At 44.3% G+C, this 15,908-nt stretch overlaps 1 protein-coding gene across 11 annotated transcripts in view; it reads left to right on the plus strand.

Annotated features, from left to right (window-relative positions):
* Positions 1-15,908, plus strand: part of LOC138975017 (RNA-binding protein Musashi homolog 2-like) — a 196,591-nt gene that overhangs the window by 147,955 nt on the left and 32,728 nt on the right. For 7 of the 11 annotated variants that reach the window (XM_070347655.1, XM_070347660.1, XM_070347661.1 and 4 more), the window contains exons 3-5: positions 10,948-11,030; positions 11,937-12,018; positions 15,065-15,124. In XM_070347655.1, coding sequence (XP_070203756.1) covers positions 10,948-11,030; positions 11,937-12,018; positions 15,065-15,124 — 225 coding nt within the window. The remainder of the gene's footprint in view (positions 1-10,947; positions 11,031-11,936; positions 12,019-15,064; positions 15,125-15,908) is intronic. The other 4 variants (XM_070347657.1, XM_070347658.1, XM_070347665.1 and 1 more) reach the window with 1 other exon arrangement.

The raw sequence follows: 15,908 nt of genomic DNA on the forward strand, positions 1-15,908 counted from the left end.
GGCTGTTTCATTGACTTCGCTAAGGCATTCGACAGTATCTGGCACACAGGATTACTATATAAGATGCATGAGATAGGGATAGGAGGCAAACTACTGCAAGTTGTGCAAGAAATGTATAATAATGCAACCGTATGCTCAAAGACAGAAGTCGGCCTATCGCGGGAAATCACAGTAAAAAAAGGTGTTCTCCAAGGTAATACCCTAAGCCCAACACTGTTTAATATTTGTATTAATGACATAGTTGATAGTTTAAAAGACTGTGACTCCCCAACTGTGGATGAGGCTGGACTCGTTCCGGTGCCATGCCTAAGGTATGCTGACGACATTGTTATTCTCTCAACTACAAAGAAAGGATTACAGGACAAACTCAACAGCCTCCATGAATACTGCAATAAATGGGGATTACAAATTAATCGCGAAAAAACACAGGTGATAGTTTTCTCCAAGCACGAACCCATACTCCCCCTCTTCTTCAAAATTGGCGATGCCATAATCAATACTACAGACAACTATAAATATCTCGGCATCATATTCAATAAACGCGGAGACATGAAAATGGCACAGAACCATCTCGCCCGGCAAGGTAGCAAAGCTCTGCACTCGCTCAAACGAACAGTACGAACAAAGAACATAAGTGTCCCAGTAATGGCGAAACTCTTTGATACACTAGTTGCACCTATTCTGACCTTTGGCTCTGAAATTTGGCTCCCTTACTGCAAAGATATAAACCTAAAGGACACGCAGAACCTTGAGAAATAATCTCCTTGAAAAATGTATAACGACTGTCCTTCCGCATGAAAACGTACACATGAAATTCTGCAAGCAACTTTTAGGAGTGCACAGAAAATCAATGAATTTCCCAGTACTGGCTGAATTGGGCAGATTTCCGATCAGCACAAACATATTGGGACAGATCATATTCTTCTTCTTCTTCGTCGTTCGCTGGACAGATCATATCATTTTGGTTACACATCATGGAATCTGACCAACATGGGCTTCTTAGGCAAACTTACTCAAGCCTTCTCTCACAAGAACATAAAGAGGAAAATAAATGGCTCTTATTTGTACGCGAGTTCCTGACTTCCTCAGGCTTCAAACACGTGTGGCAAAACCAAAGCACAATACACCCGGCAAGACTGAAACACGCGCTAACAAAACATGTAGAAACTCAATTTGTCAGGCTCTGGAGGACAAAAAAAGAAGGAAACTCATCCAAACTACAGTTTTACAAGGGAGTGTCACACGACTACTCTCTACAACCCTATCTTTTGCTAACACAAGAACACAGACAGGCTATGAGCAAACTACGTATAAGTGCCCATGACTTAGAAATCGAAAAGGGCAGATACACTGGAACACTAAGGGAGGAAAGACTATGCAGAAACTGTGGAGTGGTGGAGGATGAACTTTACTTCCTTGATTCGTGTACAATGTATGCTCATCTCAGGCAACAGTTATTACCGAATACTTCCACCGGCAGTGATGAAATAAGAGTCAGTTCTTTGTTTACTGACAGCGACATCCAAAGGCAATTGGCAAAATATGTGTACGATTGTTTTCAACTACGCAGATGCAATGCGTCTTCCGACTGTCCTCAATAACTTATGCTCATCTTCAGGTCCTCTTTGTTCACCCTGTTCCACTTGGTTTTGTATTACATGTATGTTATGTTATATTGCTTTTTTTCCTGTACTTATGTATCTTGTATGTGTCAATAGGCTCTGTGCTTTAATGACAATAAATTCTGATTCTGATTCTGATTCTGAAATTCATGGTAAACACTATAGTGTTCAAATTGTCTGAGAACCATGGACTATGGTCTGCGAAACGCCGCGTCGCAGATAATGCGGACTGAAGGACCAAAGACAATCAGGTTTTGGTTGATGTCATGGGGGATTCGAGAAGGTTTGCAATTGTTGTGGTAGTACGGATGGTACAAATTGGTATAGAGAAGACTTGGTAACCTTGGAAACTGTTGGTACCGACGCAAGAGGGCGACTTCTGAGACTTGTTTCGGATACTGGTCGTGAACACACAATGTGTGTGGATATGATATTCTGTGGACGCTGGAATCTGCATTCAAGAACATGCACATAGACACGGCTTACCATAGTAGACATGTAAAGAATATTAAAGATGCTCAAAATATCAGAGATTCCTCTCAAAGTCTTGAAGCGGATTTGTTAACACTGAGCTGGTAAAACTACCATGGCGTTCAAAGCTTAGTTGAGATGTTCTGCAATTTGCAATCAGTAGGTTTGGCAGGTCATGACTAGCCTTACTGTAAGCGAAGCATCATGAGGTTAGGCTGGCCAGCGAAGGTCAGAGACAATCAGCTGGGTACAGGCGTTGGGTCGGGGGGAGGGATGTAAAGACTGTCACAGCCTGACACTATCGCCATGACATCTCGCAGATCGATGGAACGGGAGCCGGAGGTTGAGGGGGGGGGAGTGGCAGAGAGGCCGGCAATCGTGGCCTGTCGTGGGCTGTTATTTGAAGGAAATTGGATTTTCTTCCGACAACGATCGTGTACCCCCCACCCCTTTCTCCTGACACCCCCCCCCCCCCACACACACACACACACCCTTTCTCACCCATCCTTTCTCCATTGTCATGAGATTATCCATGCGGAATGCAACCCAGCGTAACGCACGACAACTGGGATGTTTGCAATGGCCTCAAGGAGCTTGGAAAATGCATTGAAAGAATTCAACCCTTGAGGAAAATCTGTTGGGTTTTGGATGAAGGGGGTGAGGCGAAGCAGGGGGTTGAATTGCTGGTCTTTTTGATGCTGAATTGTGTTCCGGGCAGACCGTCTTGCTGCTGAATCTGGGCCAGACTTGCCAGACCCAGCCAGACTGAGCCAGACAGCCAGACTCGCCAGACACCGGCACACTGGGGAAGAGAGCTCTGGGCTGTGGAGGGCGAAAGGAACTGATGAAGCAGCTTGGATCGTGGCAATAAAAAGTGGCCCTGGATGGGGGGTTGTGTTTGATGCCAAATTGCGTTTCGTGGTTTAATCAGAGACGAGCCTTGAAGGCACGGAACGCTTTTGTCGAGTGTTGTATGTGTTGGTCCCAGTAATAACAGCTGGGTGTTGAGAGAGAGAGAGAGAGAGAGAGAGAGAGAGAGAGAGAGAGAGAGAGAGAGAGAGAGAGAGAGAGAGAGAGAGAGAGAGAGAGAGAGAGAGTTATTTCGCTCAGAGGCACCTCCACAAGGAACACCCTGAAACCCCCACACTCACCTCAAGATTGTGCAAACCTTCTCTCCAGTTCCTCACGTTCCACCCCCCCGTGCGTGATGGCTTGTGAAAGCTACGAGGGGAATTGGCGAGAGACACGACTATGGCAGTCAGCTGGGTGGCATGACAGGACAAGGCAGGCCGTGATTTGAAGCTCTGCTTTGATCTCCGTCTTAATAATGCATGGCGTGCTGCAAAGAGCAGTGTCTGCGTCATAGCGCCGCGTCAGCTTCCGTACCCACTGCGCCTGCGCGGGGGACCCCCTGGAGCCCTCGCGGATCCAATCGACAATGACAGGGGGCACCACTCCCCTATCGGTCTCAATGTTTCGTCTGCAGAAATCGAAGCCTCAGCCCCGATCTCGTTTGATAGCACGAGCTTGCTTTTTTCTCCCCCTCTGTGCTCCGATTCTCTTGTGGCTTGGTGGTTCTTTTGAAGGTTAGGGTTGAGCTTCAGCCATCATGCGTGATGCACAAGCCAAGGCAGCTAACTTCTTTATCGTGTTGTCTTGAAAAGGTTACGGCCATCCCGTTCGATGAAGCTTGCTCCTTACGCACCCCTACCCTCCCCCCCCCCCACCCCCCTCTTTGCTCCTTACGCACCCCTACCCCCTCCCCCCCCCTCTTTGCTCCTTACGCACCCCTACCCTCCCCCCCCCCCCTCTTTGCTTCTTGAGCATGTAGCGATGTGGAAGAAACTCCCGCTATACCTACTTGCGTTTTTGTGGCAACATTGATGTCCGAAATAAACCAGAACTGCCCTATTTCTCAAGAAGCATCCTTCTACGCATTTACGCGGGTATTCTGTCTCCAGAAGACGCATTACTGCGCTGGTGACATTTCTCCAGCCCCCTTTATCGCATGTTTATTACTGTCACAGTTCAATGATAAGTTCGCTTGTCACATAAATATGGATGTTCTTGTTTGGTTGAGAGAGAGAGAGAGAGAGAGAGAGAGAGAGAGAGAGAGAGAGAGAGAGAGAGAGAGAGAGAGAGAGAGAGAGAGAGAGAGACATACAGTAACACACACAGACACAGACAGAGTCACCAGTGCATGATCACAAATCAGATCGGGAGGGAAAGAATTTAGTGGAAGGGCAAGCACTATCTCCCCTCGCCCGCCATTTTCCTACTTCTTCCGCTGGCATCCTCTTATTCTTCTTTGTGCATGGTTTGGCAGAGCTGGCGAATTGATTAGACGATCTCACTACAATGCTGGCAAGGGTTTGTGTCACAGAGTGTGAAGACAGTCTCTAGCAATGATGGTGGGAGAAAGAGGGAACAGCATTCTGCTGAGGCACTACATTCGGTCACACATTCAGTGACACTATGAAGCCCGTAGTGGCACTACATTCGGTCACACATTCCGTGACACTATGAAGCCCGTAGTGGCACTACATTCGGTCACACATTCCGTGACACTATGAAGCCTGTAGTGGCACTACATTCGGTCACACATTCCGTGACACTATGAAGCCCGTAGTGGCACTACATTCGGTCACACATTCCGTGACACTATGAAGCCCGTAGTGGCACTACATTCGGTCACACATTCAGTGACACTATGAAGCCCGTAGTGGCACTACATTCGGTCACACATTCCGTGACACTATGAAGCCTGTAGTGGCACTACATTCGGTCACACATTCCGTGACACTATGAAGCCTGTAGTGGCACTACATTCGGTCACACATTCCGTGACACTATGAAGCCTGTAGTGGCACTACATTCGGTCACACATTCCGTGACACTATGAAGCCTGTAGTGGCACTACATTCGGTCACACATTCCGTGACACTATGAAGCCTGTAGTGGCACTACATTCGGTCACACATTCCGTGACACTATGAAGCCTGTAGTGGCACTACATTCGGTCACACATTCCGTGACACTATGAAGCCTGTAGTGGCACTACATTCGGTCACACATTCCGTGACACTATGAAGCCTGTAGTGGCACTACATTCGGTCACACATTCCGTGACACTATGAAGCCCGTAGTGGCACTACATTCGGTCACACATTCCGTGACACTATGAAGCCCGTAGTGGCACTACATTCGGTCACACATTCAGTGACACTATGAAGCTCGTAGTGGCACTACATTCGGTCACACATTCAGTGACACTATGAAGCTCGTAGTGGCACTACATTCGGTCACACATTCAGTGACACTATGAAGCTCGTAGTGGCACTACATTCGGTCACACATTCAGTGACACTATGAAGCCCGTAGTGGCACTACATTCGGTCACACATTCAGTGACACTATGAAGCTCGTAGTGGCACTACATTCGGTCACACATTCCGTGACACTATGAAGCCTGTAGTGGCACTACATTCGGTCACACATTCAGTGACACTATGAAGCCCGTAGTGGCACTACATTCGGTCACACATTCCGTGACACTATGAAGCCTGTAGTGGCACTACATTCGGTCACACATTCCGTGACACTATGAAGCCTGTAGTGGCACTACATTCGGTCACACATTCCGTGACACTATGAAGCCTGTAGTGGCACTACATTCGGTCACACATTCCGTGACACTATGAAGCCTGTAGTGGCACTACATTCGGTCACACATTCAGTGACACTATGAAGCCCGTAGTGGCACTACATTCGGTCACACATTCCGTGACACTATGAAGCCTGTAGTGGCACTACATTCGGTCACACATTCCGTGACACTATGAAGCCCGTAGTGGCACTACATTCGGTCACACATTCAGTGACACTATGAAGCTCGTAGTGGCACTACATTCGGTCACACATTCCGTGACACTATGAAGCCTGTAGTGGCACTACATTCGGTCACACATTCCGTGACACTATGAAGCCCGTAGTGGCACTACATTCGGTCACACATTCCGTGACACTATGAAGCCTGTAGTGGCACTACATTCGGTCACACATTCCGTGACACTATGAAGCCCGTAGTGGCACTACATTCGGTCACACATTCAGTGACACTATGAAGCTCGTAGTGGCACTACATTCGGTCACACATTCAGTGACACTATGAAGCTCGTAGTGGCACTACATTCGGTCACACATTCAGTGACACTATGAAGCCCGTAGTGGCACTACATTCGGTCACACATTCCGTGACACTATGAAGCCCGTAGTGGCACTACATTCGGTCACACATTCCGTGACACTATGAAGCCCGTAGTGGCACTACATTCGGTCACACATTCCGTGACACTATGAAGCCCGTAGTGGCACTACATTCGGTCACACATTCCGTGACACTATGAAGCCCGTAGTGGCACTACATTCGGTCACACATTCCGTGACACTATGAAGCCTGTAGTGGCACTACATTCGGTCACACATTCCGTGACACTATGAAGCCCGTAGTGGCACTACATTCGGTCACACATTCCGTGACACTATGAAGCCCGTAGTGGCACTACATTCGGTCACACATTCAGTGACACTATGAAGCCCGTAGTGGATCAATTGGGAGGGGGGAGGGGGGCACAATTATAAGAGAACGGCAAACCTCCTTGAGACAGGACAATGTGTAGCTGGTTTGCCCCGTGTGCCCCCCCCCCCCCCCCCCCCCCCCCCCCCCACCTCAACGTCCATCCCGGTCAGGATATTGAATAGTCTTCTTCTGCCTTTCTTTCTTCCCTTTGTCTACCCGGTTTTTTTGGTTATTAAAAAAACAAAATGTCCGCGACCGCTGGAGCTTAGACAGTTTGAGCAGAGATTGTAGAGTCTTCCGTTTGAGACGAGGCTTGTCCCGGGGGTCAGTGTGGAGACGTTCGTCTTACAACAGGATGTGTCCGTCCTATATAAGAAACTTCAACACCAATCTTGCGTTCTAGTTTTTCTGCAATGTCAATGATCGTATTTGATTCAGGGTTTGCTTTGTTCAGGCGTCCCAGTGCTTGTCTCTTGGTTGAAAGGCCTGTCTCTCTTGATAGATAGCATTGGACAAAGAACCGAGAGTCAAAAGTTGAATTAGCCGAAGGAAAATTGTTTACAGACGATAGTATAAACCACGACAAACCCGTTAACAGTCAGTTCACCCACGGTGAAGGTCAACACAGACAATGAAGGCGTGATAGATACCTGGATAGGATACTGCTTTGATTTAAATGAATGGCATGCATTGTGCGTACGCAAGACATATTCTTATCATTCTAGTTACATGACTATAAAAGTACACCAAAATCATCCTTTGAGTACCGAAGAATTGAGATGTCTCCCACCAAGATAAAACCCATCAAACAACAAGTAACTGTTGACTTGGCTCTGTCTGTGTTTTCTGGGTCTGCTCTGAGTATAAGGCAGTGGCTGTTGTTTACATCAGTTGTCTGTGTTATGTGGGTCTGCTCTGAGTATAAGGCAGTGGCTGTTGTTTACATCAGTTGTCTGTGTTATGTGGGTCTGCTCTGAGTATAAGGCAGTGGCTGTTGTTTACATCAGTTGTCTGTGTTATGTGGGTCTGCTCTGAGTATAAGGCAGTGGCTGTTGTTTACATCAGTTGTCTGTGTTATGTGGGTCTGCTCTGAGTATAAGGCAGTGGCTGTTGTTTACATCAGTTGTCTGTGTTATGTGGGTCTGCTCTGAGTATAAGGCAGTGGCTGTTGTTTACATCAGTTGTCTGTGTTATGTGGGTCTGCTCTGAGTATAAGGCAGTGGCTGTTGTTTACATCAGTTGTCTGTGTTATGTGGGTCTGCTCTGAGTATAAGGCAGTGGCTGTTGTTTACATCAGTTGTCTGTGTTATGTGGGTCTGCTCTGAGTATAAGGCAGTGGCTGTTGTTTACATCAGTTGTCTGTGTTATGTGGGTCTGCTCTGAGTATAAGGCAGTGGCTGTTGTTTACATCAGTTGTCTGTGTTATGTGGGTCTGCTCTGAGTATAAGGCAGTGGCTGTTGTTTACATCAGTTGTCTGTGTTATGTGGGTCTGCTCTGAGTATAAGGCAGTGGCTGTTGTTTACATCAGTTGTCTGTGTTATGTGGGTCTGCTCTGAGTATAAGGCAGTGGCTGTTGTTTACATCAGTTGTCTGTGTTATCTGGGTCTGCTCTGAGTATAAGGCAGTGGCTGTTGTTTACATCAGTTGTCTGTGTTATCTGGGTCTGCTCTGAGTATAAGGCAGTGGCTGTTGTTTACATCAGTAGCAAACTTTCACCATTGCCATCAGCAAGCACGGTACCACCAGCCAGTGTTTTACTGTCTGCAGTACTATTACCTGTGTAGCGATCTCAGTTTTCGACTGGGCACAGCTTTCGCATTCGATGTTATACTCCAGACTGAAATGTCGCTTCCCGGTCAAATTAAAGAGGTGCACTTATTTAAGGGAGAGAAGCATGTCAGTTTATTGCAAGTGAAGGAGATTCGTAGTGAAATTCGACCCCAGTATTTCAGTGATTCCTTCGAAAACGTGCACCGAGTTGTTACGTCCATTGAATGAGAAGGGGGAAGACTTTGCGATGAAGCTAAGTTGAAATAACCTTATTTTGTTCGAACGAATTTGACCCAATACATGTAAAGTACCGTAAGTTGGACCATCAGTACTTTTAGAGGATGGCTATTCAGTGTCGAGTGCGAAAGTGGTCCCAGGCGAAAACTGAGGCCGTTACACCTGCACGCTATACCTGCGTGCTTCTGCAGCTATCTCTGTGGTGCGTGAAGGTGATGCAGCTCTGTGGATGTTGCTTTCTCCACCTGGTACGATGTGTCTTGTATATCAGAGGCGTTGGCAATAAAGATGAGAGGAGGGCACTTCCCTTCCCAATATCACCTACCATTAAACAAGACTATAGCTAGAGGCGGTTGGGAAGAAAAGGGGGATGTGTGTTTTGTCTCTACTCTTTGTTGTCTGTTTTTCAATGGCTGCTGGTATTCTATTTCTTCGATTCTTAGTGATGTGCTTCCTGTATACACATACAAAATGCACGTTTTTGCATTAGAGTTGTATTTAGGTGAAATAAAAGACATGGTTTCGGTTTTTGTATTGTCTGTGTTCGCTGTGTTAGTTGTCGAGGTTGTATCTGATATAGAATTTGGTTTTGACGAGTGACAGTCATGTATGAAAGTTATTGCAGTTGTGTGCAACATAAGATTGAAAAACAAGTGTTGTTTTATAATCGTGCGAGAGAGAGGGGGAGATAAAGAGAGAGAGAGAGAGAGAGAGAGAGAGAGAGAGAGAGAGAGAAAGCGTGTGTGTGTGTGTGTGTGTGTGTGTGTGTGTGTGTACGCCCAACTCCTTTCTCCTTTCTTTTACCAACATCCCTTCCCGTCCCCTCCTTCCTCCCCCTCCTTCCTCCCCCTCCTTCCTCCCCCTCCTTCCTCCCCCACAACTAGTTTTCAAAACCTACCGATTACACATTTTAACAGGGTTTTCTTGCAATTAAGTCGTGTCCACAAATCACAGTACTTGTTTTTTTCTTCAACGAATTTATCAATGTATACCGAGCAAGAAAAGAAACGCGAAAACATTCGTCATTTTGTTATTGACAAATTTTCCGACAATTATAGAGTTAGAATTATTAAACCACAAAAGTTTGATGAAGGCATGTTTGACCTTGCTTTTGTGTTATTATTGTGATGCTGTGACTGTTTTAACACACGGGACAAGCAGGTTTAACGTTAAACACATAATGCACTCTCGCAGCACGTGCAAGTGGAGCAGGAGAAATCTGATGTGTGAGATGTGTTCACTAATGCATTAGCAACCAAAAGAAACCATGGCACGCTTGCTGCCAGTCTCACTTTTGAAACAGCCAGGATGCCAAGATTGACACCACCAAAATGCCAGGTCGATTTAAAGCTAGGGATGATCCAGAAGCGCTGGCATGTGCTTTAAACGTGCATATGTCAACAGTCTGTCACCTTCAGCAATGTTCTGTTGACATTGGAAGCACTGCGGTTATGCAACGCGGTGGATTTTTCGCATTACCCCAATAAAACAAGATCGCATTTTCCTGCCACAACGTCTTCGAGATCGATTCAATACAGCCACTGACAATACCAGGAACATCATTGGAAGCCACCAGTGTCCGATCAGTGGCCAGAGAGCGCGATGAAGACTCGAACTCGAACTCGAACTCGAAAACTTTATTACCGAGGGATGATAGCATTAGGTCCATATGGTCCTTTCTTACAGCTAGTCCCTACTATAATACACACATGAAACAAAGAACAAATATGAAGAATAAAAAAATCAACAACAACAACAACAACAAAATCCAAAAAAATCAAATAAAACAAAATTATGTTGGGAAAAGTATAACAAAATAAAAATAAAAAATTCAAAAGTGTGCTTGTTAATGGAAGCATGACGGAGCGAGACCTCCAAAACTTCGTTAACGTTAAACCTGCTTGTCCCGTGTGTTGAAACAGTCGCAGCATCAAAATAAACACACAACAGTTTGGTCAAACATGCCTTTATCGAACTTTTGTGGTTTGATAATTCTAACTATAATTGTTCGAGATTTTGTCAATCAAACATTGCAGAATTGTTTCGCGTTTCTTTTGTTGCTCGGTATATTACCCTTCATATTCTTGCAAGCTTGTTTGTAGTTGAATTAGTTCAACCAGTTGCAGACTGTTTATGTGTTGAATTAGTTCAACCAGTTGCAGACTGTTTATGTGTTGAATTAGTTCAACCAGTTGCAGACTGTTTATGTGTTGAATTAGTTCAACCAGTTGCAGACTGTTTATGTGTTGAATTCTCTATGTGTGCAGGCTTCGGCTTCGTCACGTTTGAATGTGAGACTTCCGTGGAGAAGGTGTGCGAAATTCACTTCCATGAAATCAACTCCAAAATGGTAAGATCCGTCCGTCTGTTTTGCTGTCTGTCTGTCTGTCTGTCTGTCTGTCTGTCTGTCTGTCTGTCTCTCTCTCTCTCTCTCTCTCTCTCTCTCTCTCTCTCTCTCTCTCTCTCTCTCTCTCTCTCTCTCTCTCTCTCTCTTCTTCTTCCCACGTTTCCCTCTCTCATATGAACATCACGCAAATTAAACCTGTCAATGCCCCATGACGGGGTGGGGGGGGGGGGGGGTGACGATAGGTCAGGTCTCTCTCTCTCTCTTCTTCCCACGTTTCCCTCTTTCATAATTATGAACATCACGCAAATTAAACCTGTCTATGCCCCATGACGGGGTGGGGTGGGGGGGGGGGTGGATGACGATAGGTCAGGTCTCTCTCTCCTTCCCACGTTTCCCTCTCTAAGTAGTAAATTATAAGGGGCTTATTGTCCGTCAGGTCTTAATTGCCTATATTGGACATGAATTGGTTTATACGATTCGAGTTTTACGCCCTCACGGCTTTTTGATGTTTGCGTGTTTAGGTGGTATCAGCCATCTGCACTTATGGTAGAATGACCAAGATCTTTAACGTGCCATTGTGGTGACACGGGGGTGGGAGATGGATACCGTCTCTGGTCTTTCTCGCCCTTGCTTTCTGTGTGCGTGCTGAGGGAAGGGGGGGAACCGCGCCAATAGAGCAGGTCTCTTTCGATCAGGGGGCAAATACCGAGTAGCCTCTCTTGGTTTGTCAACTGGTGTGCCGACAAACCGTTGACACAGTCGCTGCGTTCAGCTTCTGTTTCACCCACCATCTTTCGTTTGTATGTTGCATGCACCACCACTGACATTTCTCCAAGTGAGATAATAAAGTTAATATGATTTTGATTTGATTTGATTTGATTTGATTTGATCCATGATTTCTGTGCACAGGTTGAATGCAAGAAGGCACAGCCCAAAGAGGTGATGGCACCCACCAATCTTGCCAGAGGTCGCGGTATAGGACAGAGATTAAGTAAGTATTCTTATCTGCGCTCTCCGCTCTGTGCCATCGTCACTGTCATCGTCACTGTCATCGTCACTGCCATCGTCACTGCCATCGTCACTGTCATTCCATGTGTCTCTGTGTTTCTCACACCACTAGTGCAGTGTATCATCAGTCATGTAGCTTCACCTGTGTCTCTTTAGTTTGGATTGTTGGGTTTTGTTGACACATTTCTCAACTTCATGTTTGGTTGTGAGACAGTTTTTACCTCCCTCTACATCTTCCCCACTCCCCCCCCCCCCCCCCCCCCCAACCCCCACCCCCCATCCTTTCAGTTTTTGGTGTTGGAATTTTATAAGCATTCTGCGTGACGTCTAGAGTGCCTAGAAATTATCCAGAATCATGAGGTCAACAGTAAGCTTTTGTCTTTTATTCTAAGTACTTTTTTCACATTCAATAACAAATTATTTATCCTTTTTCTTCATGTTCCTTTGCATACAAAACCATAGGCTCAAATTCTACACCCACCCCCTATTGTTTTCCTGAAACCAGACTAAAGCTGAAACAAATTGAGGAAAGTACAAAAACAATGCAATACAAAGTACAAATCAGGAATGACTTTTGCTTGCTGGAAACAGCTTGAAGCTCAGAAGCGCCAGAGTATTTGCATGGAGCTTTCAGTTTTACTAGGAGTTGCGTGTAATTACTGCTTAGTTCATTGTGTTGCACGAGTCCAAGTTCTAGTCATTGACATTGCACAAGGAGACACGCTCAGCCTTATTCCAAATCGGCCACTTTTCTGTGCCTATTACAGCAATCAGTTTATTGCCTATAGGTGGGACAGGTTTATATGGGTCTCTTGTTTTAGTTTTACCCATTGCTTATTTGATATTGTTAATATTTTAATTTTTTGTCATTGTTGTTTTTGGCGTTTTGGTGCTGTAGTGTGTAGTTGTAGCTGTGTGGTTGTATGCGTATGTCCTTATCCAGTAGTAGTCCTAATTTCACGTCGTATGTCCTTCTCCAGTAGTAGTCCTAATTTCACGTCGTATTGATCGTGTAGCCGTAGATAATAAGTGCATTTCTCTTTCCTGAGAGTCAGCACCTGTTTTTATTATTCCACATCTATGACATTGTTATTTTATTCCATGGCTAACATCTGACAGTCAGCACCTGTTATTTTATTCCATGGCTAACATCTGACAGTCAGCACCTGTTATTTTATTCCATGGCTAACATCTGACAGTGTGCTTCATGATTGTGCGTCTTTCACACACAACAACAAATCCTGTTGTGCACAATTTTTGAGAAAAAAGACAGATTTTTCACTGTGTTCTTTTTGTGATCGTTTCTTAGAGCAGTTTTAAACACGCTTTGTTGCCAACACGCTCACAATTCGTTAGGTTGTTTTTGTATCTTCTTTTTTTTTTTGCTGGTACTTTAAAAAAATATGTATATATGCATGCAATAACGGCCATGTTTAGCTCTTGATCGTAAGATGTACGTCGCACTTTCAGACATTCTTTTCTATTGTGAACTGTGTTTATTTATACAGATGTATAACAGTTTTCAAGTATAAAAAGATACAAGTTTGAAGAAAAACATCTATTGTACTTGCATTGTAGAGTCGTCTAGAAACAATTTCATGGCAATGAATCACAAACTGTTAATGAAGAAAACTGATGAGAATTACGATATGTTAAGAAGGCAGTAAGGCAATATTAATTTGTGGGATATTATGATGGGTGTAGCTTGGAGTAGAAAACGAATGGTCGTGTTTGTACCTGGATCACTCAACATGGGTCACTGTGTGTGGGTTTGTACCTGGATCACTCAACATGGGTCACTGTGTGTGGGTTTGGGCGTTGCCCTCACAAGTTGCACACTGCATTCAATTCCTGGAGAACTCTCGTGTTGTATTAACACTGTTCTACCTTCTTGTTTGCTCTTGAATTATATCGAGCAAAGCCGGATCTGTAACTTTATTACACGAATAAGATATAACTTTATTACACGAATAAGATATAACTTTATTACACGAATAAGATATAACTTTATTACACGAATCAGATATAACTTTATTACACGAATCAGATATAACTTTATTACACGAATAAGATATTTTCTCATGTCCTCACTTTGAGACCTGATTGTGTATTCTGTGAATTTGGCTTCCAGACAATTTCTTTTCTTTTTTTTTCTTTTTGGTTTGCAATTTTGACACTTTAACATAATGCTGTGGATTCGGTACCCGGGAAAATTCATGTGTCAGAAGTGTTTTATAATCGTATTTGAAACTGTAAAGCATAAAAAAAACAATCGTGAATGGTAAACAAAAACAGAGATGTACTCTTGGAATGCAGTGTGTTCTTGGCCAAAATGTACACTGAGGCTGTGTGAGTGAGACTTATTTGTACACAGGCATCAAACGGTGTAAAACTGCAATGACTTGACAGCTCATACATTAACATTAAAAGAAGAATATGTGGATTTTCAAATTGCATATGGGGCTATCATGATTGTTTTGCACAAAAGTATATCTGCACCAAGTTTTAAATCATATTCAGACGTTTACGTTGGATACTTTATTCTTGAAACGTAGGGCCTTTGATAACGGATTAACAGATTAACAGATTAACGGATTAACAGATTGTCATTTTGTTAAGAGATGCTTAAAAACGAAACTAGTTGGATGCAACTGCCTGTCATCAGGGACCTATATTTATTGATTTAATAAAGGTCTATGCTGTCATCAGGGACCTATATTTATTGATCTAATAAAGGTCTATGCTGTCATCAGGGACCTATATTTATTGATCTAATATAGGTCTATGCTGTCATCAGGGACCTATATTTATTGATCTAATATAGGTCTATGCTGTCATCAGGGACCTATATTTATTTATCTAATATAGGTCTATGCTGTCATTGAGTGTTTACTGTTTGATGCCTGTGTGCGTGCACATTCTTACAATTAGCCGTGTATGTTTCATTGATGTGTGGGCCTATATGCTTTACATATTCTTTTTATCTGTGACATTTATGAGGCATTTGTCCCTTTTCTCTCCTGCCCTAGTTACTACAGAGGACGGAGAGTATTATATGGAAATCCCCAGTGATTGCCTCCGTGATTTCTGTAAGTGGTTTCCTCCCTTGCCTGCTCGTCCGTCTCTAATTACTCCCCTTGAACAGAGCATTGTGACGCAGCATGGCATGCCCCCTTGTAGCGCTAGAAAACTAAACGCAAAAAGAATTTTGTTCTTTTCTCATTTCATTTTCATACTGTAACAGGAACTTGGAATCCGTCTTGTTTATTTTTTCCCCACATCTTATCGCTGGATTTTATATAGAGCTAAACAGCTGACCAGTTTATTCATTTTGCTTTTCTATCTGGCCCTCGTTGTGATGTATTGATAACTGGCTGCTCTGCTTCACAACTCTCTGCTACTGCCAACACTGCTTTTACAATGCACAACTAACATCACTCACAAAACATCACACACAAAGACAGTCCTCTCTCTCCCCCTCCACTAAGTTAACGCGCACGCACGCACGCACACACACACACACACACACACACACACACACACACACACACACACACACACACACAACACACACACACACACACACACACACACACACACACACACACACTAAAATCGGATTCCATGGCCACGACACCATTTCATTGCAGACTAAACAAGTCGCGTAAGGCGAAAATACAACATTTAGTCAAGCTCAGTCGAACTCACAGAATGAAACTGAACGCATTGCATTTTTTTCGCAAGACCGTATACTCGTAGCATCGTCTGTCCACCGCTCGTGGCAAAGGCAGTGAAATTAACAATCCAGAAAAGCGCGGTAGCGGTTGCGCTGAGCTCTGAATGTGTTTTTAATCCAAACATATCATATGTATG

This window comes from Littorina saxatilis, linkage group LG9 (assembly GCF_037325665.1).
Source record: "Littorina saxatilis isolate snail1 linkage group LG9, US_GU_Lsax_2.0, whole genome shotgun sequence".
Lineage (NCBI taxonomy): Eukaryota > Metazoa > Mollusca > Gastropoda > Littorinimorpha > Littorinidae > Littorina > Littorina saxatilis.